At 36.9% G+C, this 25,415-nt stretch overlaps 1 protein-coding gene across 1 annotated transcript in view; it reads left to right on the forward strand.

The window, feature by feature from the left end:
* Nucleotides 1-25,415, forward strand: part of LOC107510477 — a 204,712-nt gene that overhangs the window by 50,223 nt on the left and 129,074 nt on the right. Inside the window, exon 3 of the mRNA XM_036223320.1 lies at nt 8,195-8,439. Coding sequence (XP_036079213.1) covers nt 8,195-8,439 — 245 coding nt within the window. The remainder of the gene's footprint in view (nt 1-8,194; nt 8,440-25,415) is intronic.

Below are 25,415 nucleotides of genomic sequence, written 5' to 3' on the forward strand. Positions count from 1 at the left end.
GAAAACCATTAAGCACATCAATTCTGACAGTTGCACAGACGCCCTGAGGGCTGTGCTGCAGAAAGCAAACTTCAGTACATCTGCTGGCTCTCCAGGCCCAAGTGGTTGCTAGTATACATGAGATGAGAATAAGTTCCAGATAACGATAAGGGAGATAATGGGGGTGGGGAGTGAAGAGGGATGGCCTGTTGATCATCTAAGACCCTAAAATCATTTGATAAGGACCTCAAAATCTTAATCTGAGAATATGCGTACCTCTCAATCCAAAATGACCCCAGTCACAGATTGTAGCACTTAGTCATACTTACAGGGATTAACCAATGTGTCTGCAGAAAATTAGAATGGGTTCTGCTTACCAGAACATTTCTCCACCTGCAATTGTCTTACAGCATTTGGCTTTTCTAGTAATGATATCACTGGTCTGAGGATTTGGGTTGGGGAAAAAATGCTCACAGAATAAAGCAGAAAACCTACCAACATTAATCACAGATTTTAGGCTGTCCCCAATCTTATTCTCTCTCTCCAAGCCATAACCATGTAGTCTGTGTTCAGCCTTTGTGAGATTTCCTAAAACGTGGCATGGGAACAGCCAGCTGTGGTAGTATAAATGCTCTCTGGTGTTAGAGTGGAAGATTTGGCTAACAAGGATGCCTTCTCATTGCTGATACAAACTGGAAAAGAGTATAGTTCTCAGCATTCATTTAGCAATGGTTGATGACACTCCCAGGGGACGATGGGCACTGTGGGCCGCCAAGTCCTCTGAGAAACATGATAAGTCCCAGTTGCAGAGTCCTGCATACTTTTAAATTAGAACTTTCCAGCCAGCTAGTGGGTATAAATGGGACCTAAATGACAAGCACTGGAAATGCCAAACACATTTAATATTAACATAATATATTAATAATTATAATAAATAATATCACTTCATATATCCATGGGCATAAATGCCATGCATGTATTATCTTATTTAACCCTTTTATAACCTTGTGAAATAGCACTATTTTTTTGTGCTACTACATAGACTAGGACCTGCTGTCAAAAAGAGGTGGAATTATTTTTCGATAGTTGTCTAAAGTATATTAACATAAGGTTATAAACTGTGCCACCATATTGACTTAACTGTGAATTCTGATTCTCATGTTAATGAACTGTATGATCTTCTCTGGGCTTTATATTGTAACATCTAATAGTAGAATTGTTGTGGGAACTAAAATGAGATCATAGCTCTAATTTCAGGTAGATCAGATAGTGTGCAGCAGAAGGCCTGACATAGAGAAAGCACAATGAGACCTGCTAAAAAATGAGCAGATGGTATTATTCTCAATTGAAATAGTAATTAACTGTGATCCAGAGAATCTAAGGGATTTGCCCATGGCCACTCAGGTAAGTACTAGATCACATACCTTAACTAGAGACTAGAATATCCAGCTAGTTCAATATTCCTTCTACATGGTCATATGTTCACTATACTTCAGGGGACATCAAGTCACATGTTGTCAATGGAACCCTACTCTACAGAAGAATCAGATAAAGAGAATCGACCTTCTTAATTATTTCTAATTTAAATGTGTTGAATCAAAGTATTTAGGATTATTTTCCATTGTCGGATAAATAAAAATGGGATACTTAAGTTTTGAGTAAAAGGAAGTAGCCTTACATTTCATGGACAATTATCTTTGGGTAGTCCTTCATTAGGGAGATGTAAAGAAAGATCTCTTAAAAATCTTCAGTCCTATATAATCAGGACTAATAAGATCCTTAGCCCCAGACTCACATTTACACACACACACACACACACACACACACACACACACACACACACACTGTCTCTCTCTCTCTCTCTCCAAACATAGGGCAGGTCATGCTATAAGTAGAACTTCTTAACTGCCTCCCTCCAAAATAGGTGTTTTTACCTATAGATACTATTCATGTTCCCAACTCTAAGTAGTATAGTGATGACATTTCTAAGAAAATAAAACAGGACAGATAAGTGTTTATAAAATTGAAAAAAAAAATGTTCGCAAGAGAAAAAAAAACAGTCTTTTCTCCACTTTCCACAATTCAAGCTGAGTGGCATCTGGGTCAAATAGGTTGTAGATGTGAATATTTTATGAGCTTTTTGACAAGACATCCATCTTAACATAGAATGAGGCTAGATATTAAATCACCGTAGACAGTTTTGCTTCTTAATTAGACAGTCAATAGACTACCAGTTGGGAGATCTGGGTTATATTTGGCTTCTATGATTATAAGATGGCTGAGATCATTGAGAAGTTGAATCGGATCCAATTAATTCTCTTGATAGCTTACTATCTCTTTAGCTATGCTAGACAATTGAGTACTGAAGCAGCACACTGATAACTAATTCTAAGTGAAGTTCTAGTAAGGCACAGTTGAAATAGCATTGTTTACAGCCTGAACCAAGGCTTCTATTTAAAATGGTTTTGTACCTGTATATACACACAGTGTAAGGTCAGCATAATCCATTCTTTCTTTAAGACTCAAGATTTTCTACTGCCATCCAACTTCTTCAAGTTTTAGTTCTGTCAGAATGATGATCAGTCACCAAGTTTTTGGCTATGACTCAGAGTTCTAATTAAACTTGAGGATTTTGTCTTAAAAATAATGGAGAATAGTTAACTATGAATTACATATTAATTGATATAAATAAAGTAGCTAGTTTCATAATGGCTTACAACTAAAAATTCACTATCTTCTTTAGCCAGCAATTTGGCTGGAACGAGGTATACATACACTGTCCTGAAATATTTGTGTCAACAAGCATAGCACACCGTGTACTCTATTTTCTAGAAAATATGCACTTATTTTTTTTAAGGATTGGGAGGAGGTAAAAATAGGGGGCATTTGAAAACAAAATGTTTTAGAATTTGAAAACTCGGAAAAGTTAAATTTATCTTTTTATTAGCCAAAAGTGGAGCCATCTTAAGTAACTGGAGGGTAAAAGGAGGTTTTATACATATATATATATATATATATATATATATATATATATATATGCACACACACACATATATATATATACACATACACATTTAGCCATATATATATGTATATGGCTATATGTATATATATATATTTAGCCATATACATATATATATATGTATATGGCTAAATACTCCAGTTCTGGTTAAATATGGTGATTTAGAAAACTGAAGGCTTTTATATGTATTCCATTTGATATACCCCCCAAATGACAGTTAAAAAAATGAACATTTAAGCACAAAAGCAGAAACGGAATGAGAGAGGAGATCATACGGAATAAGAGATGTCATCAAAGTTTTGAAAGCTGAAAAAAAGAAAAATAACTTGCTTTCAAGAGCAGATCATGGTTACTGAGGGGCAAAATGATAAAACAGTGAGAAGTAATGACTTGTCCCATAGAACCCTAAAAAGCCTGGATTCTTGGAGATTCCAAGAATCACAACAAATGGAAATGAGGTATAATATGGAAAACATGTTGATTGGCTTAAAAATTTATTTTTTTGGATCTTTATTCTTGTGCCTTTTAGCCAGATGATTATCCGATTATCCCCTTTACGACCTCTCAGAAAATAGGAGGTTCATACTCTTCTGGAGAAACTGAACCACGTAGAGTGGGGACAACAAGTGGTTTTGTTTGGACCATGTTCATGGTTGTGCAGCTTGTGTGATCACACACAGTTCCACATTCAGAAGGTCCCATCCTTGTTTAAGATTTGCTATTGTAAAATTGAAATTCTAAGTAATTTCGAACAAGGAGCCTCATTTTATTTTTTAATACAAGGCCTCATAAATTATATAGCTGGTCCCAGTGTTCGTGGTAGTGTGTTGTATTGACGTATCAGACAGAAAATATGAGCATTTATAAAAGTATGCCAGTGAATCATAAGTCATCTGACTCTTTTACCATAGCCTGTTCCTAGAGGAAGATAGTGAGATATATTTCTTATCAATTCCACCCCCAAAATCTTAGACAATAGACTAGAGAAATTTTCTTAGGTGAAATAAAATAACGTTAAAGAATATGGGTATTAGTATTAGAAGGATTCTTACCGAGAATCAGACTTGCCATTTAATCACTCTAACTATGAAAGACTCAAGTCAGAAAGAGCTTTCCTTGAATCTGGAGTTTCTAGCAGGTATAATGTCTTACTCTACAATACAAATTCATAGCCAAAAATTACTAGATACTTGAGGAGATCTTTCAACATTTAAGACAGAAACTAAAGGGAAAAAGAAACAAGAAAAATTGATTCAGTACAAGGAAGAGAAGAAAATCTCAAAGATAAAATTTATTACTATTTTATTTTTAAAAAAAGAATTAAGGGAAGACACTGTAGCCACAAAATAAAAACAGGATGCTATAAATAGGAGTAGGGTTAAGAAAACAAAAAGTGAAAATAAGCTTAGAAGTTAAAAATACAATAGCCAAAATAATAATACAAGGGTTGGAAAATAGAGTAAAAAGTATCTCATAAAGAACAGATACGATGACATGTATGGAATTATCAAATTAATCATAAAAATAATTTCCCAAGACATAAGATTATGTGTCCTTATAACTGAAAGAGGTAATATGGTTAAAAAAATCCTCACTACAATCCCTACCCATCGCAAGACCAGAAGCTGGATGGAGTTTACAAAGGGTAAATAAGAATGGTATCAGACCTCTAGCCATTGTGTGCCACGGGACTGCAGAGTTGCACCTTCAAAATGATGACAGAACATGATTTCCAAGCCTGATTCTACAACCCAACAACCATCATTATTCAGGATATATTTAATACATTTTTTTTTAATATATAAAAGGACTCAGAAAATCTACTTCCACATACTTTTTCATAGGAAGCCACTAGCTGGTACTCTCAGGAAAAGCAAAGGAAAAAGAATGGGACTTATGATCCAGTATGCAGGAAACCTCATCAGATGTGAGTTGAAAGATAAAACACATGTTCACTGAGGAAACAGCGGTTTAGATTGAAGCAGAAAGTTGAAAAACTGTAAAAGGGTTGACTAAAATGAACAAATGAATGAATGAATGAAAAGTAAATAAATGAATAAATAAATGGAACTGAGGATGTGTTTGAAAATATTGAACATTTGGACAGAAGCATTTATAGGCATTTGACAACTCAAGATATTTTAAAGAAAAATCAAACAAAAGTTAGTAAAAGAACATAGAAAGTTAAAGGGGAAAATGGCCTTTATTAGCTAAAGGAAAAACAAAAAAAAAAAAAAGAAAAATGTAATCACATATACTCTAGCTCTGTAGTACAACATGTAAATAATTATAATAATGCAAAACTCAACATTATTATAAAATAATTCACTGAAAACAGGCTTTTCTACTTCACACACATAATAGTAACTGAAAAAATCACTAACATCTTTGAGCACTTATTCCACATGTTGTTTTAAGAGCTTTACGTCTGTGGACTTATTCACAACAACAAATGTGAACATGCATATTATTGTGGTCTTTTTCATAGAGGACTATGCTATGCGTAGAGGTACAGAGAGGTTAAGCAACTTGCCTAAGGTGACACAGCTACCAAAGGGTGGTGCTGTGTCACCTTAGGCAAGTTGCTTAACCTCACTTGATAACAGTCACTTGATAAAAAAAAAAAAAGTGTATCTAAATGAATGCAGCTGAAAAACCAATGAGGATTTTGTGTTTCATAGTAGAAGAAAGTTTGTTTCTTCAATAAACTCAGGTGTTGCCTGTCATCTTTGCACATTTTCCAACGTTTCTACTCTAATTTGCCTTTAAAATGATTTCTCCCTACAATTACCGATGCACCATACAACCTCTAGGAAATAAATCAAAAAATTACAAATGTGTAAGAACAGAGTAACTGACTCTGAAAATGCCAACGTCTATTTTGGTTCTGCTTCAGCTCCTGCATATGGCTTTAGAATTGACTCATAAATTAACCCAAATCACAGAATCCCAGAATTGAGGGGCTAGAAAGGACCAGTGTTTGTTCACAAGTATTCAAAATAAAAATAATGACTTGTATCAGGAAGAGTGTAAAATTGAAAATGGAATTTTAAAAGTTAAATAGAAGATGGGCTTCCAAATATGAGTTCTGAGCCTGAAGCCATGCCTTCAGGATGCTGACGTTCTGGAGTGGACAGCAGTAGAAAGGGGGCAGCTTTCTTTCTTTCCTCAATTCTGCTGTTCACTTTGGTCTGTGGTCTTGGAAAAGTCCTTTCTGTTCTCTGGGATACTTGTGTTTAATCTGTACAGTGAAATGAATGGAGTAGATGATCTATAAAGCCCTTTCTGAGTTTATTTTTCATCGATTTCTTTCAGTACTGTTATTTTGTGTCTGGACGTACATGATTTCTATCAGTGTTTTGGGGGACAGGGTGGTTAGAAGTGGAAATGGGAGTGAGAGGCATTAATTGCACTGCTGGGAAGAAATGCTTTTAAAATGCCTTCAGCCTGAAGAAGACTGACAAAAGCACATACTTCCTATGTACTTCCCAAGTCAAGGACATTGAGCAGAGGGAGGCAAGCTCACATCTCATTCTTGAATTTCATTTCTGAAGTCCCCTGCCTGCATTTGTATGACTTTTCATTTTTTTTTTTTTTTTTTTTTTTGCTACTCACAGACATATGCACTTTAAAATGATGTGCCAGGATGCTTCAGTGACTTCTAGTAGAAAAATGCAAATAAATGTAGATTTCTGTTATTATCAGCTTCATCAAAGCAAACAGGCAGAAGCAAGAGAATTATTAGAGTTTGATAAGAGTGTATATTTGAATGATTTCCCCAGAGGACTAGGGAAAAATTCATCTTCCATTTCCTATTGTAGACAAACATCAATTGTTTCTTGTGGAATTACCTACATACACCACTTGTCCGCCCCACCTTCAGCCTCACACCCTCAGTTTTTTTCATACAAGAGCTGCTCTTTTGATTTCTGAAATGTAATTTCAATCAATGGTCGACTTGAATCCAGACATTCGTGAGAAAAGGGATGAATAACATAATAGAGCATCGGGAGAACAATCATTTCAGAAGGCAACATCTATATCAGAAAAAATAAAGGAAACTCAGAGTGATAGTTCTCCAGTTAGAACTAAATGAAAGTAATAAATCTTGAGACTTCTTGTTGGATTTTCAGTCGGTGCTATATCAGTTACCTTGAAACATAGTTTGGCATATCTTCTGATTTTTTTTCCTTAAAAATTCCAAATTTCTTTGAGGATGGGGGTCTTGTGTTTAGTTCAGCATACTCTTAAACTCAGCACATTTCTGCGCAGACAGAATGCTCTTAAACTAATTTGATTGAGTGACTCCTAATCCATTACAGGAGCAAAATTGAAATAGTCATTTGATGGCAGGCCAGTATATGAGACTAGACTTGTTCTAAACATCTTATTATTCATTCTAGAAAAAACATATCCTTTACTTTGCTGAGATGCAGAACAATCAATTAGATGATTGTCTCCTAAAATTGGTTATAAAAAACCCCACACCGTTCTTAATGAGTATTCTAGAACAAAATGCTTAGAATGAAATAAAATCTTTAATTGTATTTCAAAATGCAATGGGATTCCATAACGGATGGGGAGTTTTGGAATGATTTCTCTAATTTTTTCTCTCAACAACCTTGGGAAGTTTTGAAATAACATCATTTCAATTCTGAATTGCATTAGAGTTGGATTAAACTCATCATTGCCAAAAAAAAATCACTGGACAGGAAGTGGAAGCCTTGACTTCTGATTTTAGCTCTGTAGTTCACTAGCTGGGTAACCTAGGGTTAAGTCACAGGTTTTAGGCATAGAAAGAAAAACTCTGGGGGCCTAGAGTTTACTCCCTGGGGCAGCTGTTCTCAAGCTTCACTGTTTATCAGAATCACCTGGAAGGTTTCTTAGAATTGACTGCTGGGCTCCACCTCAAAGTTTTCCATTTAGTAGATCTAAGGTCGGGGGTGAAGACATAATTAACATTCCTAGTAAGTTTCCAGGTTAAACTGGTGCTGCTGACTTTTCTGTATCAATTTGAGAACCACTGCCCCAGGGAACAATTCTAAACAGGACCCCTCTAGCCTGCAAGTTATTTGGCTTGTTATGTCTTCTTTGCATTTTGTGTGTGTCTTAGGGGCTGCTGTTTGCCCAGCTGGGGCCCTCTGAGGCTCAATGCCTGGCAGGGGCTCCGGGTGATAACACCATCGCCATAAGCTTCACTTCTCCTGTTTCTCCTAAGGACTCCACAAGTCCAAGCCACCTTAAACTGCTCTCCACTGCCTACAGAAGCAGCAGCCCTGGAAGTAAACTGTCAGACCTCTGCAAACAAAGTGTGGAGAGTGTGGAGCAATCTCACAGGTGATTCTTTGCCTCTGGCGCTTCACACCGTTTGTTTACCTGGCTCTCTCCTTGGCCTCCTGTGGGAGGCTCTTTGCTCAGACCTTCTCACCTGGGAGCTGGTGAGTAACAAGGCTTATTAGCTGTGTAACACATTCTCTCCGGGCAGTGTTATGGCTTCGCTCTTCTGGGCTTTTAAAAAGCATGTTTTCTGAAGCTCCCAGAGAAGAGAACAAGTTTAACCATATGGGGCAAAGCAAAGGGTAAATCTACCTACTGGGAAACTTAGAAAAGTACAGAATAGTGTTTTCCATTAGTGATGCAAGAAGGGACCCAGCTCATTTTATCAATATTTTAAGCCAATTATTGAGCCCATTATGGCACATGGCTTACCAGTGAATGTGTTGTGCCTGGCTATCTTCCGTCTAGTGCCTAGATAAAGCCTCTACTTTAGTGGAGCTGACTTCCCTGACACCCAAACATGCTGCTGTATTATGTTTTTTGACTCGGTGCCTTCCTTTATGCTCTACATTCTATCCAAAACACCTTTTGAACGTTCTTGTTTCTATATATCCTCCCTCAAGCTTTTTTTTTTTTTTTTTGCTTGACTGCTGCGATCTAATGGTCCAAGTGTGTTCTTTGCTAGATGTATGTAATGCCAACAATATTTATTTATCTCTGATTTTGTTCAGTGGGTTATATTTGTCTCCTGTTTTAAAGAAAACTTAGGGCCAGAATTTTCATCTCATACATCTTTTGTAATTTAACAAAATTTTATGTGTTTATCTTTGGGTAGGTGCCTGATAAACAGTTATGATTAGTTAACTCCTTCGAATCCATATTCCTATATTCCTTTTGCCAGTGTTTTTTTGCATGTATATAATGCACAATAAATGCTATAGCACTAGCTACTCGGTCTGTTGCTATGTATGTTACTACATTAATAGTCACTAGATACCTATTATCTTCCCATCCTACTCACCAACCCATTTATCTAAAATTCAAAGGAAAAGTTTCAGAGAAGTTAGATAAACTGATTTAAAGAACAGAGCTACTAATTAATAGAGGTGGGATTGCAAACTTGGGCCCACCTGACTTTAAATATTCCTTCCTATGGAATCCACCCCGTCCTACTTTACTCAGGCAAAAATGATCTCAGGAAGGATAAACGGCTTGCTCGAGGTCAAATCACAAGCTATTTATTGAAGAGATGGATAAAAATGTATTAAATTAATCATTATTATTTTATATGATAATGTTACACATGGATTATAAAACCTAGAAAATCACACCCTGTGTAGAATCTGTGTTGGCGGACTCGTCTCAAGTTGATCGCCCAATTTCTCTGTTAACTATTGTTTTTCCTACTCTCTAAATCTATCATATGAGACATGTGAGGTGGTGCTAGTTTACATCTTTTCAGCAGGTGATGTGAATACGTTTTAAATGAACAGGGTTTTTTATAATGCCCGCTGCCTCTCAGGTCTCCATGGGAGAAGTTGCTTGCAACATCCTGCCTCATGTTCTCATGGGAGACAGGGCTTTATGATTATGTATAAGAAGTTCCTACAACTGCTTTAACTAATAACATTTTAAATTAATGCATTTCATATTTCCATATTTATTGTGCTTCATTCGTGTTTTATGAGGAGAGAGAACGTGGAAACGGATGTAACTGATATTTAGTATGTATGCACAGTGTACTTTTCTCAAGAGGTTCCCCTGCTGAGCTTAAATGTAAAATAAATATAAATAAATTAAACTCTTTCATAGGCCTCCAGAGTGCCCCAGTTTAGCTGATCAAGTTGCCCCCTTCTCTCCACTTAAAGACTTCTCTGTAGAAATGAATAAATTGATTAGAAGCAAATCCCTTTGCAAAACTGAGTTTCCTCTTTCAAGCTTACTAATCTAGCTCCACTCAGAGCCGTTTTACTCACCAAACAGAACCTGAAAGGTGATTCCAATTCTGCTGCTCTCCAGCTGATGAAGAATCTTTGCTTGAAAGCAGGGAATTTAAGAAGGAAAAGAGTGTGCTAGTGTCTAATCTGTCCATTACAACTGGCATCAGAAAGAATTTGATATGCAAAGAGAAGGCTCTGAATCTTGTATCACATCTACACAGTGACTGGTAGGGAGACTGGAAAGAGAAAGTGCTCAGGTTCCAGAGAATTTCAATGAGCCTGGAGGATGCGCCAAGGCAGGGTTGCAAATTCTCTGACCAGATTTCATTTTGTGATTACCTAAGATAATGATGAGAGATGGTTACTTCATGCCAATTAAACTACACTAATGTGTTTTCACTTCACATGTAATGCATTTATATCCACTCCACTTTGGGATTTTCCTATTCTTCAGAATTAAAATCGGTGTTCATTTTCATCTTCAAAATGTACTTCTAAAATAGAAAAAAAAATCATCTTTTCCTTCATTGAGAATTCGTTCTCGCTACAATCCAAAGGCAAAATGGTGAACAGTCTTATTTAAGTTAAAATCTATTCAAAATAATTTTTAGATATTGAAAGTAAAACATTTTGGGACTTGAAGACATTTATTCTAGATTAAAGGAAACGTAATTTGGAAGCAAATGTGAACATCAATTAACATCAATAACATTATCTGTGTTAAAGAATAAACATTTGAAACAAAGCATTTCCAATTTACCCAAATCTGCAATATTCAAAACAAATTTATGTGGTCTATATGCAGCAGGGAGATCTTTAGAGAGTAAGGAGGAGGGGCTATCCAGCTTCCAAGGGTCTCTATGATAATATAAGAATAAATTTTAGCTTCTAATTCCCTCTGGAGTCTCTTGGAGCTGAGTTCATAGCATCACGTTCCTTAAGGCATTAATGAAAAGGATAACTGCTCTTCTAGAGTAGTCTGGGATGATCAGGCATGTGTCACTCAGGGACTTGATGACTTTTAATATGTCTGCTGGTCCTGGGACTCTATTCGTTTACTTCTTGTTATTTTGTTTTTATCAATATATTTTAACTTGTCAGATCCTATGGTGGCACATTTTCAGCGTCAAACAAGGAAAAGAGAGAAAAATGGAAAGTAATGTAAATTGTCTACCAGGAACCATGCTATTATATCTTGTTTTATTCTCTCCCAAACTGTAAGCATCGTCCTGTAATTCATGTTTTATGGTCGAGGAAACTGAAGTTCGGAGAAGTTAACTAACTAAGCTTGTAAGTGATAGCGATGGTGCTGAAACCAGAAATGTCTGGCATATGTTCTTTCTGCCCCCGTATAACACAGCGCCCACAGCAACAGTGGCTCAGGGGGAGCTGAGAGTCGAGAAGGCGGGAGGGGTATGCATAATTTCACAGAGGAAGGACTTGAAGGAAAATGTTACACTGGCAGTTGAGAATCCAGGGGAGGCAATATAATATGAGAACTGTCATTTGCAAATACACATGTGTAATGAGCTGGGAAAGTCAGTAAACTAGTTTGGTTGAAACAGAAACTTCGTACATAACAGAAGAGAAACTAAAGGCCAGACTGTTGTTTTATTGTTCATTTTTGCAGGGCTCAGAAACATGTCCTTTGATGTCACACCTGTATTTTCTAAGGTTGCTGTCATCGGAGGAAGTCAAATCTGTGCCGTCAGTGTCGGAGGTCAGCATGAGAGGTGTCTCTGCAGAGGATTTAGATAATATATAAAGTCTAAGGAAAATCAAGAGCAGCAGTGTGTGCAAATGCACAAACAGGGGAGAAAGGTTGGCATATTCAGGAAACCCAAACCACAGCTACTGGAGCTGCAAGGAAAAGTCGCACAAGGGCTGAGTGGGGAGGCGTGTGGGGCTGGATGACATTCAGCCTTGTGGGCCGGGTGATGACTTGGTTTTTGTCTGAAGTTTAAGGAGAAGCAACTAAGGAGTTTATAAGCAGGGAAATAATATAATCCACTCTGGCTGTGGGGTAAAGAAAGGGTTGAAGAGAACTCTAGCCTATTGGATTCATCCAGACCAGAGACTGTGATGTTCTGAATGAAGGTGGCGGAAGTGGGCACAGAGAAAAATGTATGGCGTTTGAGATACATCTTGGGGATAGACTTGTCAGTACTTGCTGATGAATTTGATTTTAGCAGTAGGGTAGAAGAACCATTCAGGGAAGGGCTTCTTCTGGCTTGAGTAATTTAGGAGTTCATTTTATATATATTATGTTGAAGAGTCTGTGAGTCACTTAAGAGATATCCAGTAAACAGCTGCATATTTCTTTAACTTGGACTAGCACTCCATGTTTTCATAGCTGGCCTTGCCTTTAGAGTAATAGTAAGATCAAAGTATGGATAGAATTACCTTATAAAATACAGGATGTTCAATTGTATTAGAATTTTATATGAATAATGAATGCTTTTTTTGGTATAAGCATGTCCCAGATATTGTTTGGGACATACTTTCATTAAAAAAAAAAAAATTATCTGTTGATTATCTAAAATCAAATTTAGCTGGGTATTCTGCTTTTTTGTTTTTTTAATGTACTAAATCTAGCAGCTCTATGTATGAGCTTCACCATTTATTGTCTCCTATCCCCCTATGTACTTCTGTTTGCAAGGTAGCTCTCTTAACTGTCTTTCTTTTCAGAGGAGAATGAGTTTCCATTCTCCATGCAAGCCTAATTCTTTCACCGACACTACCTCTTCCAAACCTTTATGTCTTTTTCTTCCCCCTTTGAGGTTATTTGGAGGCATTTTACAATTGTGTCTGTGTTTCCCTTTTTTGCCTTATACTGGTTGATCTATAGTTTTTATCACTTCCTATTTTTTTCTCTTACTTTCACTGCCAAAGTAATTTTAAATGCCTTATTCTCTTTTATGTCTTCTGCCTCTGAGCTTCAGGTAGTGAATCAGGCCCATTAATAAACACTTATCTCCACTTCTTTCCCTGTTTAGTAAGTATCGAAAAGGCTGGCTGCCTAACAACTAATGATGCTTTCAATTTTGATAGCATTTTTATTTTCAGAGTGCTCTTACTTTACGAGCTTGTCTAATACAGTATTCCAAAATTAAAACATAAAATTCGTGGTATAATAGAACAGGAGGAAAACTTAGGGCCAAGTTCTACATTATTCATCTCATGATAAAGAAATTGATGTCTAGAGAGTGAGTGACTTGCCTGAAATGTACAATTAATTAACATCTGGATTGGAATTAAAATCCAAAGCTCTTACCCAGACGATCTAAAGCCAGTGATGTGGAAGGCTGGAGGACAAAGGTCAAAAGGTCAAGTGCTGTGACTATTTACAATAGGGACCCCAGTAGTAGTGTAGCCCTGAACTGCCAGATGTTAGACCTCTGTGGATGAACACTGAGTTCTTCTGTCTCCATTCACTTCACAAAACCTTTTGTGAGTTTCATTTTCTTGCCTTTCAGAAGGCATATTTCCACTTGGTGGTCAAAGTTTTCCCTTGTGGTCTTGTGGCAGGCTCTACCCTTGAGGTGACACTGTCAAATTTCTCCTGCTATTTCTGGATACTGAAGAGTCCAACACGGGATCCTCATCAGATCCCTGAATTTTGTCCAGCCCCGTTTCTCTCCAGATCCTTATGTGTTTCGAATAGTCAATCCACCCTGGTTTCCCAAATAGAGATTCCACCCACCCCCCACACACATGTACTCTCATCATCTTCCTGGAATGTCCATCCCATTCTCGTCTACCTGGGTAACTCCAGCATTACCTTCCCTACGAAGTGCTTCCTAATCTCTTGAGGAAGAGTTAAACCCTCCTTCATCTCCATTTTCCTGTCACCAGGTTTTCCAGTTTTTGCAATGACTATTTAAAACCACCGGTAACATAGGAATAAAAATATATGAAAGTCCAAACATCACAGCTTGAAAGAGAGAACATCCTGTGTATCATTAATGAAGTTAAAGACAAGGGGGAAAGAATTGAGAAGTACAAATTGGTAGTCACAAAATAGTCATGGGGATGTGGAGTGTAGCATGGGGAATCCAGTCAACAATAATGTAATAACCATGTATGGTATCAGATGGGTACTAGATTTATTGGGGGGGGGGTGTCACTTTATAAGTTACATAAATATCTAATCACTATGTTTTATACCTGAAACTTGTACAGTATTGTTATGTCAACTGTAATTTTAAAAAGTCAAGTGCCATACTTGGAAAAAAAATAGCCATAAATGTAATATACAAAGACTTAATGTACAAAATATATATAAGTAATTCCTATGTCAATAAGACAAAAATCAATCAAAAAAATAAAAACATAAAGAAGCCTGATATGAAATAGGACAATTCACAAAAGAGAAAGTCCAAATGGACAATAAATATTGAAGATGATTTAATCTTTCAATAAGAAAAATGCAAATTATACCAATAATGAGATATAATTCCACTCATTGGCAAAAATTAATAAATTTAATATCGAGTATTGATAAATTTGGGGAAACAGGAACTCATACTATTTTGGTGAGTTTATGTAGCCATTGTGAAGAGTAAGTTGTTAAAATCTATCCATATTTTAAATAAACATACTCTTTAACAAACTCACTTTCAAGTGTCTGTGTATCCAACAGAAATAAAACACATGTGTACAAGGTAGCATAGTGCGTAAAAGTACTCACAGAAGCCTACAATTTAGAAGCGTTTAAATAGGAAAATGGTAAGATGAACCACTGAGATAAAGAGCAGTTAAATAAAATGAGGTAGATTTATATCCTGATATGGAAAGTTTTTCAAGTGAGAGGTCTTTCACTCCAAAGGTTGAAAGAAAGAAAAAAAATATGTGAATTAACATGTAAAGATCATATAATTTATGAAAAATTAGCAAAACCCAAATAAAACAAAACAAATGAAACAAAATTATATATTTTTATAGATCCACATATTATATAAATAGAATTAAAAATAAAAGGTTTAAAAGGACAATACCAAACTCATAGAATGATTAACTCTAGGAAATTATTGAGACTGGCCTGAAAGACCCGACTCCCTGGTCCTGTGCAGCTTACAGATTATATTGGGCGAAATCAAAATCAAAAAAGGTTTGGGGTCGCGCTAGGTGATTGGTCAGAGGTGAGGTAAGCATAATAAACTATTTCTTTAGGTCTTAAGGACAGCTCTGAGGTCTCCTGTGGCCTCTGTTTGGTTTCATGGAAAAGTAGCAGGGGCAGAGGGAGGGGGCTCTTTCCACCTTATGGCTCAGGATCTGAAACATAACTTAGATCAAGATGTTATCTTTATCCTGCCAGAGGTCCAGACCTTGTGACCATTAGTCAGGTCCCAGCTATCGTCTTCTGCTGTCTCAGGGGCTGTTGATTATAAAGGGGAGAGGCTAGGATATGAGGTGTGTAGAGGGGAAAAATATGATTTCTAAAGCTATAGCCACAAATAAAATCAAAATCATGAGGATCCTTAGTTTCATATGTTCCAGGGCTATGATCATCACATGAGTTTCTTAACTTTTTTCTTCCCATTAGATGGACAGAAAGGCAAGAGGGAGCTAGAGTGGGAGAGATGACCTTCCCCCAAGTGAGATAAGCCTCTGATATGGACTTTTCCTCTAGAGTGTAGGCCTTTATTATGGCGAATACTCTGTGTATGTTTTACAGTGATTCCTCTTCTTTCCCCATGACAAAACCTGGAGGGGATCTTTCTCAGCCTGGCACATTGGTAGTCTACTGGGTTCCTACCCACAAAAATTTGGGAGCCTCCTAGAAATACACACTCCTGCTTAGCCCACACAGATTGCAGAGAGATTCCTCAAAATCACTATTTAGTTGTTCCTAACAGTTTATAGCTTCAGTGGTTTCTGCTTCGGATAAGCAGATATTGGCTGTGACTCTATAGATTCTCCTGTCTCTCCAGATTTGAGGGTAGTGATTTATTCTGCATCTCAGTCCTCTGTTGGGTCCAAGGAAAATTATTGATCCTTTTTAGCTTGTTCAGTTTTTATTTTAATTTTTTCTTGTGATAAGGATGAGAGTAGTGAGTTTCAAACTTTACATTTTAGGCCTGAAAAAAAAAGTTTTAAGGTTAAATTTTGATAATTATGTTTTAATTTTTTCTAATCTCTGGATACTTTTTAATGTAATGTCCTCAAGAATATTTGGAATTCAGAGCAAATATAAAATGATTATTTATAAAAAGTAAATTTATCTTGATTTCTTGAGTGTTAGTTCTTCCATTTGTTTAATGAATTGCTTTCCTTTGAGTTATTGGTTCTCATCAAATATTTGGTTATATTCATCATTGATAAACCCAGCTGTCCTTTATGTGGATGCCAGCTCTGACTTCAGAAGCCTGTTTCTGGAGTCTTTGGGAGCTTGGCTGCATGTGCTACTGAAGAGTTTGTGCCTAATGCTTTATATTGGTGGCAAAGAATCTCTTTGTTTTTCTTGGGGTAGCCAGTCATCCAAGACATTGCCCTAATTTTCATTTCCAGCGGTAAAATCCCTGGCAGGAAAAGCATAAATAACAAAAGGTTCTAATGAACCTGCTGCTCTAAAAATGTTTCTCAGTTAAGCACCCTGATGATTTCTCCAGAGTCCTTTCATTTTCTTTAATCAGATCAGAGCTGGAACAACCCCTGAAATTATGCCTTTCTTTGTAACCATCTTTTTCTCTGTGTATTGGTGTGATCTGTGGCCACCTCCCTTCATCTCATTTATCCATGTTCCAACTTTTAGAAAGCCTTCAACATTTTTAGTTTGCTTTCTTCCTCTTATTTCCCAGCTTTAATAAATTTTTAAAAAAATGACACATATTGCAATTTGGGATTCATTCAGGTCATTTTTCTAGAACTAGTCTCTCATACCACAAACATATGTATTAGAATTATTTCCTAATTAGTCATCTAACTTCAAGAGAATAAAAACAGTCATCGTATCTCTATCCCTATCGAGAAGGACAGTTTTACACTTAGCAAATCTTCATTATAATGTGCACCAATTAATAAATACACAAACAAATGAAAAGTAGAAAACAGCTATACTGTATCCTGTTTTGGGGTTACAGTTATTCAGGGATTATATATATATATACACACACATAACTAACGACAATCTCATTAGTTTGGCATTCAATGAATTGAAGGAAGAAACAGGAAAAGAACAACTCCAGAGAAGAGGTTTTATCTCTCGTTCTTACGGCACTGTGCGCATGTGCTCACTAAACCCAAGTGATGCACTGTGGAGATACAGCTCACCATTTCTTTTTCTTTTTGGTGCCTTACCTTATAAATGACTTCATTTTTCTTCCTTTGGGTCAAAGGCAGCTATTTTCAATCTGAGTAGGCTGGCTGCTCATCTAGCCCCACTCAATCATGGCGCTAATGCGTTCCCTGCACCAGATGCTGTGTTTTGTCTAATTTATCTCCTCACTAGGTTCTGTTCAATGATCTGGCAGAATGACCCTCACTCCCATAGCCTGTGGGAAAATAATAGTAGGCCTTGTAAGAGCCCAAAGGTTTTTTTCCCCACTCTAGGTGTCTTAAAAACATGAGGAACTATACAGCTATTCTTCCTTTCAAGTGAAGACTTTTTGAAGTGAACCAGGAAACTTTATTTGAATAATCCATATTAGTACTTTCTTTGCTGTGTTAGTCTTCACAAATTCAATCTTCACCCAAACCACTAAATACTTTGTCAGAGGCCCAGTGATATTCTAAATAAATTTTAACCTAGAATCAGTAGCTTAGCCTATGGTTGAAATATTTTTCTTTAAAGACTTAATATCTGAAAACATATTAAGTAGTAATGCAAATTTTGGAATCACTACTAATATTATCATTATTGTTATGATTTTTAAAAATAATGATAAAATTTACATTAACCGTAACAAAATAGGAAACTGGGAATCAAGAAATTAAAATGTACTTCTAGCTGGCTAAGTCACTTTAGAAAAGTTAAATAATTTTCCTTACCCTGTTTCCACCCTATAAAATTATTGTATTAACTATATATGTCGAAAGTCTGTGTTAGCTTTAAAATTATTTTACCCATTGCATGGACTTATCATGCCCACTTGTATTTAAAGGGTTGAAGGGTTAAGTTAAAATACATTTATATTGCCAAATATTGGCCATTGATGGGTGAAATGCAATCTGTCATTACATTGGGGGCAGGGAGCAAGATGAGAGTGGTTATTATACTTGGTGAAAGCAGTCACATTGAATAATACAGCAAGTTTCTGCTATTTGGTTAGTTGATCATTTCAAGGAATTTCTTAAAGGCAAATGAAAAGGTCATTGCAAATCTCACATTTTTGCTATTTTATTATGACCAACCCACTGAAAATATTTTAAAATAGCCACTTCTCTTGTGGAAAGTTTACAACAGAGAACACTGGCAATATGTCTTCACTGACAAAAGCAGCTCATAAAACTGCAAAAAAAGCAATTTATCATTTTGGAGCATTTTATTTTAGTTACATGTAGCCTGGGGAGAATTTAAAAAAAAAAAAACATGAATAATATTGTTAAGGATGACTGGAATCTGTTTGGCTCTGAGCTACCACCACTGGAAGACCAGTACTTAAAATTCTCTCCTGCACTGAAAGATGGCGGGGTCCTTATACTATCTGGGGCATTGTTAAGATGGTCCAGTCGGAAGTGCTCCATTGGTCTCCACTGTGATAACCTCCTGGCCTTATCCATTAATGCAACTCCAGGACCTGGAACAGGAGCTGAGTTTTCTCCCAGTCTCCAAATCTTAATCATGCTAGGCTCGTGGACTTCACTGGCTGCTTCTTGGATAAGAAAGAGACATTACTCCATCATTACTATAACTATTAATGATTTTCCTATGAGCACATCTTAATGTTTTGTTTTTCTTTATCCCGACTGAACTGGGATTAAAAGTTCTATTGTGTGTGGGTTAGAAGACAGATGATTGTTACTATCCCATGAAAAATAAGTTCGTCAATCACTTTTCTGGATAAGTCCCTTTGTCCCCTGATTTTCTTGGACTCTTTATCCCTGTGTGCTGGGTACTTTATCACCAGCCTTAATATCTTCCCCAGGGGTCCTTCGAGTCATCTTCAGAACAACCTGAGCAGCATTGTCCAGTGCCAGAAATATGAAAATTGATATGCAGATTGGCCTCCACCCCACTGCACCCCACTCCATCCCAACCCCAGACCACACTGCATAGTAAGGCAGAACTTTTCCAGTACAATGTGATACAACATGAACTTGCAAACAATCCCATGGACAAAAAAAAAAAAAAAAAAAAAAAAAAAAAGAAAGAAAAAAGACTCACTCTAATAATTTGTTAACTTGCTGTAAAACTTCAGAATTTTTCAGGCTTTTGGAAAAGTTCTTCAAATATTTCTAGTCTCTTCATTTTCCCTTATATCAATTCCTGAAATTAAATACAACCTTTTCTTTTTACTCTCTACCCAACTCAGAAGTCTAATTTTAATAGCATGGTAATTATAAAAATATAGCTAGGTAAATGGATATATAAATAGATGTAGATATATTGGATATAGGAATATATTTGATACTTCTCTTGCCATAACAGGCATATCTTGGGGATATACAGATAAATGAAATTGTAAGTTTTGCCTCATTTGCATATCATGGCAGGTAGAACTCTTAGGCCAACAGCCCCCTCTACTGGGTGGATTTTTCAGATTTATTATGTATACCTTAAGCAGGAGGTCTTTTTCATTCCTTTTTGAGTGCCCCTGATTATACTCTAACTTAACTCAAAACTCTATCCCTCTTCTGACTGAAAGGATATGACATGGTTTCAAGCTTCTAAAGCACATGGATTCTGTTTCAAATGAAACTTCACTTTCATCCGTTCTGAAGATTTGGTGATGGGTCCAAGGTCCATGCTTTTAAATTAATTAAACACGGAGTCCATTAGACTGAAGTGGCTCTAATGCTGTGACAGCCTATATAATAAGCAAACCAACCTAGCCTGTAGATGCTTCAAGGTTATGAAATTGAAACCTAAGGACAACCAATCACAGTAGCCACCTAGGCTTTAAGCTATAGCCAATGAATACTTTCCTTACTTTGCTTCTGCCTTTCTCTGTAGAGGTCTCTCCCAGAGCTTCCATTGGCTTCTAACCATTGCCAGTTTGGTGCTGCCCTATTTAATCAATTTTTGCTCAAAATAACTCTTAAAATTTTTAATGTGTCTCAGTTTCTCTTTGAACAATACTCACAATAAAGATATCTTTATTTATGCCTTTTCCTCTCAAACATCTGGTACCATGAGATAATTTAGGATCAAAAGCTTTTAAATTAGATGCCTATCATATATACCATACTAGGATCTGCAGATGCAGAGAAAGTTGAATTATTTTGTTTGATACATTTTCCTACTTAACTTTTGTATATGCTTTAAAAAATAACAAACAGTGGAATGAATGAAGTAGATGGCTTTTATAATTCATTTTCTGAAATGACTTCATGGACAAAAACATTCCCCTTTTCTTAAAAAGAGGATACCAAGTTCCCCAAAACTACTTCTGCACACTTAAGTCAACACAATCTGACCTAAGCTGTCTTGATAATGATGTTCTTCTCTAAGATTTTGACCTGTTATAGCAACGAGATTCCAACCAACTCTCCCAGAAGGGAGAAAAAATTTCTGTGCACAGCCTTCATAGGTAAATGTGATCTTTCTGGGCATGAGAGCCTTGCCATGCTGGGAGGCCTTTGCTTTGCAGTGTAAAGAGGCCTGACTGAGGTAGGAGATTTGGGAAACATTGGCCAGCATTCTCTTAGGGACAGAAGGGTAGATATGACAAAGATGGAAATTAAAACAATTAGAACAAATGATTCATTTGAAGTCTCTTGGATAAAATTAATCTAAAAAATATCAGAACTGTAGACAGTTTTGTTGTATCACACACAAACACATAATTGTGCACTGACTTTAACATTAAATAGGAAAGACATACATATGGAAACTATAAGTCATACAATATCAAATAAGTCATACAATATCAAACTATAAGTCATACAATATCAAATAGATACTTGCTACCATAAATGGTCTCGATCATCATTATCAGTCTTCATCATGATCATAGTTGACATTTATTCGTCATTCATTATGCTCACTCTATTGTTTTTTGAAAGCGATAGCCATATTGGAAATCAGTTTTAAGTATTAGAGGTCTTATAGAGAAAGAACCCAACTGCAGACACAATTTCAGTTGTGTCATTAAGTTGCCATTAGTGCATGAGAAAATAGAGGCTCTCGATAAGAATATAGAGCTTGAAGTAGCTTTCAGTCCAGCTCTATGGGCTACGTAGATAGTATTGTTTGAAGTCTCTAGAAATAGGCAGAAAAAAAGCCAATCCGTAGTAAAAGACAATTTTAAAGACAAACTTTCTTTTTTTCTTTCCTTTCTGCCTCCACCCCTTAACCACCCCCCCCCCCCCGGCCCCAAACACACATATACTTTCTTTTTCTTTTTCCAAGACACAGCTGTTAAACCTGTGGACCTTCTCTATGATCTTTGGCTGGTACTTTGTTTTGTTTTGGGGTGGGTGTTTCTTGAAAGTCTACAGCATGGATTCCTTTGTTCTCGAATCATTCGTTATAAACCAGCAGCCATATCTGAAGGCAAAAATCCTCCCTGTTCATATACTATAAACAAAGGGACCAAGAATAAACTATTGCGAAGCTGGCCTTGTAGGCAGTGTTAAACAGATGGCAAAAACGTCTCTTTAGGAGTTAGGGATTTTTGTTAAAATATATACTGAATAAAGGTAAAGGTGTTTCAATCTTTATCTTTTAATAATTTGTATTAATATTAGATTTTTTTTTTAAGTTATGACACTTCCCTGGGAACTTCTAGTAAAGCATACATTACAGTGTTCCAGGATAAAAATGCCAAAGTCCCTGCTTCACTCAAATCCTGAGGTTTTTTACAGAGAAGACTACTTTCCTTTGGCACACTGGTTCCTTTGCTTATCAAAGTCAGCTTTTAGGAAGAGAGACAAATGTAATTGTCTTCAATGTGACAAAGACTGAGAGCTGATAGTTATACTTTCCACTCCTACTTATATTTGCATTTTATGGAACCATGTTTTAAACAAAGGAATTGGAACTTTTTTGTGGGGATTTTGAGTCTTTGGAGAATTTATGAAGGGGGTATGTGGATGGAGCATAGATTGTTTCTAGCACTCTCTTCCCATACCCGCTTCCTCACTGAATTCACGTTAAGTAGACATTTATCAATAATGCAGACATTGTATTGAAATCCTCGTTCAGTCATTTGCTAGGAAGATTATTTGGGGCAAATTATTTACCCTATCTCTGAATTTCACTTTACTCATCTGTAAAATTAGTAAGGTAGAAAATGCTATATCCAGTCTCTTGTGTTCTTTATCATGCATGACTAGCATCTACTTTCCAGAAATAAGTTGAGTGATTTTCACTTCCATCCTGTCACCAAAATGAAACTGCACCTACAACAATTAATTCATTCTCCCATTTGCACGTACTGTGCATTTCCAATGTATCTTGCATTAACTATTGAGAGAAATGCAAAGCGAGTAACATTTGGGATGTTAAGTGTGACTTTAAATAATAGTGACAGATCCTTATAATTAGAAGATTATAATTCAATTATTACATTCTTAAACGATAACAAATTATCATTTAAAAATTATAAGGCAATATGATAGGAGCAAAAAAAAAAGAAGTCAATGACAAATGGAGGGATAAGGTGATAAAATAAAAAAACTATAAAGACAGTAAAAGAAAGCTGAGATCATCTGGGACAGTGAGCAGTGAGAATTAAGCAGATCCACTTATAACATTCCACTGAGATTACATTTGAGCTTCTAGGTGGCAGGGAGCGTGGCCGGGGGCTGTTTGGTGTGGAAGACAAGACTTTTCCACTTGAGGGAACTGTGAAGACAGTGAAACTTATAGACATTGTTTTTCTGCTTGTTCAGTGTGTTCTGAAGAATGACATTCCAGGCACCCCCGGCTCAGTTAGTGCAAAGGCAAAAGAGAGTGACAGCGATGCTTACACATTTCAGTCTGGGTGTGCATTTCTGTCGTTGAGCACCTGCTTATTTTGATTCAACACGTTTCTCTCTCTCGTTCACCTCCACCCCCCCCCACCCCTGGAACCCCAACCAACCCGCAGTGATGAAGGCTTCCCTCGGGAGAGCCAGGATGTGGGCAGTTTTGCACACTTGTGCTTTAGGTCTATCTTCGTTAGGGATGCTTTGACATTTTCTCTATTTCCAAGCCTCACATTAAGTCTAGGCATCTCATCAATTTGTTTTCAAAATCATGTCATTTCATTTTTCACACATTAAACATGTAGATGGTGGGTCTTTGTGACATGCACTCATCTCATCTCTAGTTTCCTTACTGTCCTCCTCTTTGCATTGGTAATCGGCAATGTGTGTGTGTGTGTGTCGGGGAGGGGGGCATTGCAAAATGATCAGCAATTTGTAGATAGTTCAGTCACTTGAATTTGTGTTTTTAATCTTTGCCATGCAAAGCAAAAGAGCTTGTGAAACCAGTTCTTTTATCATGGCAGGATTTGCGCGGCTTGCAGTATACAGTTCAGCTAATTACTCACTCAGTTGCTGGGGTATGTTGCTACTTGAAAATTGGGCCAAAGGATAGACCATAACCAGTACTGCTGCTGTGTACTTTGCTCTAAGTGAAAGTCAGAAAGGGGGATGACTAATTTTCTTAGAGTTGTGTTATCACTGACTGTTCTCTTTTCCTTTGTACTTAAGAGCCACAATGTTTGTGCAAAGAGATTATGTTGTAAGCGTAATGAATGGTATCTGGGAATGAAGTGGGTCTGGCATAGAACGAAAGGCTCTTCGTGGAGATTAGGGCAGCAATCTTCCTTGCATGAATCTTGTCTTTTTCAATAGAGGAAGTTTGCTCCAGAAGATTGAATCCATCCAGTGTATGTTGGGTGGAAGTCATATTGCTTATTTTGGAAGAAGTGCCCCAGGTAAATGTACAGAGGTATGGATTCAGACATCTGGGTCTAATTACTGGTTAAAACCTGATCACTGGCTAGAGCCCTAGCTGGGCCAGGTTCTCTTCCACACAAAAGACGATCTTGATGCTAGATTTTGGGATTGGGAATTAAAAAAGATCAATAGCAGCACATTTCATATTCTGAGTCATGGGTCTGCTAGATTTCTTCAATCAACCATTTCCTGGAGTCCTGGAGTCCTAGGAAGTTAGAAGCTAAATTCCACTGTCTCGATCATACCTTTACTTTGCATTTTCTCTGAATTTTCTAGCTACAGTTTGTGAAATATTCTTTTATGTTTGCTTGGCCCTGGCCCCTCCTACCTTCTCCCCAACACAGGATCCCATGGCATTTGAGAGCAGGTGCTTACCTCTTTCTCCTGCTCATTATTAGTGACATATTAAACACTCATGAAATGAATGAGTAAATGAATGACTTCCAGGCTGAAAAGCACTGCTGACTGAATTTCCTCACTGAAAATACAAAAAAAAAGAAAAAAAAAGAAAAAGAAAGAAAGTCTGGTGACTTCTTTTTAGAATCAATCAAGGTCTTCTGCTTTGTTGATCCTTTGTTTGTTAGCCAAACATGTGTCAGGTACCAGGAAAAGGTAGATTAGCAGACGGTGATCTCATTTCCGTATTTGAGGTACATTTGAAAAGTGTTTTGGACTAAATGCAATGAAGAGTAAAGAATGCTGTCTGCTTTTAAGCTATCATAGTCACTGAACTATACAAGCAGGTAAACGCAGAGTTAACTTAAAGTGTGTTAATTATTGTAACAGGCACAATATGCGGTGCTGTATGAGTGCAGGGAGGTAGAGATACATCTGGGAAGTTGGGGAAGGTGCTAAGAGGAGATAAAAGAAGAGATTTAGCCTTGATTTTTAAAGAGACTCTAACTTGTTAAAGATAGGGGTTTGGGGCAGGAGAACAAAATGGGCGATAAGCCAAGAGGCTCGGGGATGTGGGGGAGGTGGGGTCCAAGATCATTCTGACACCTTACACCACACCAAGTGAATGAAGAAAGGAAGATCTACTTTGCATGGCCCATTAACTTTCCAATGATCCTCTGCTACATAGGAACAGCCATTAGAGAATTCTTTTCAGGGTGTTTCCCTATTATAGCCATTTGGGGATGTGAGAA

This window comes from Rousettus aegyptiacus, unplaced genomic scaffold (assembly GCF_014176215.1).
Source record: "Rousettus aegyptiacus isolate mRouAeg1 unplaced genomic scaffold, mRouAeg1.p scaffold_m13_p_6, whole genome shotgun sequence".
Classification (NCBI taxonomy): Eukaryota; Metazoa; Chordata; class Mammalia; order Chiroptera; family Pteropodidae; genus Rousettus; species Rousettus aegyptiacus.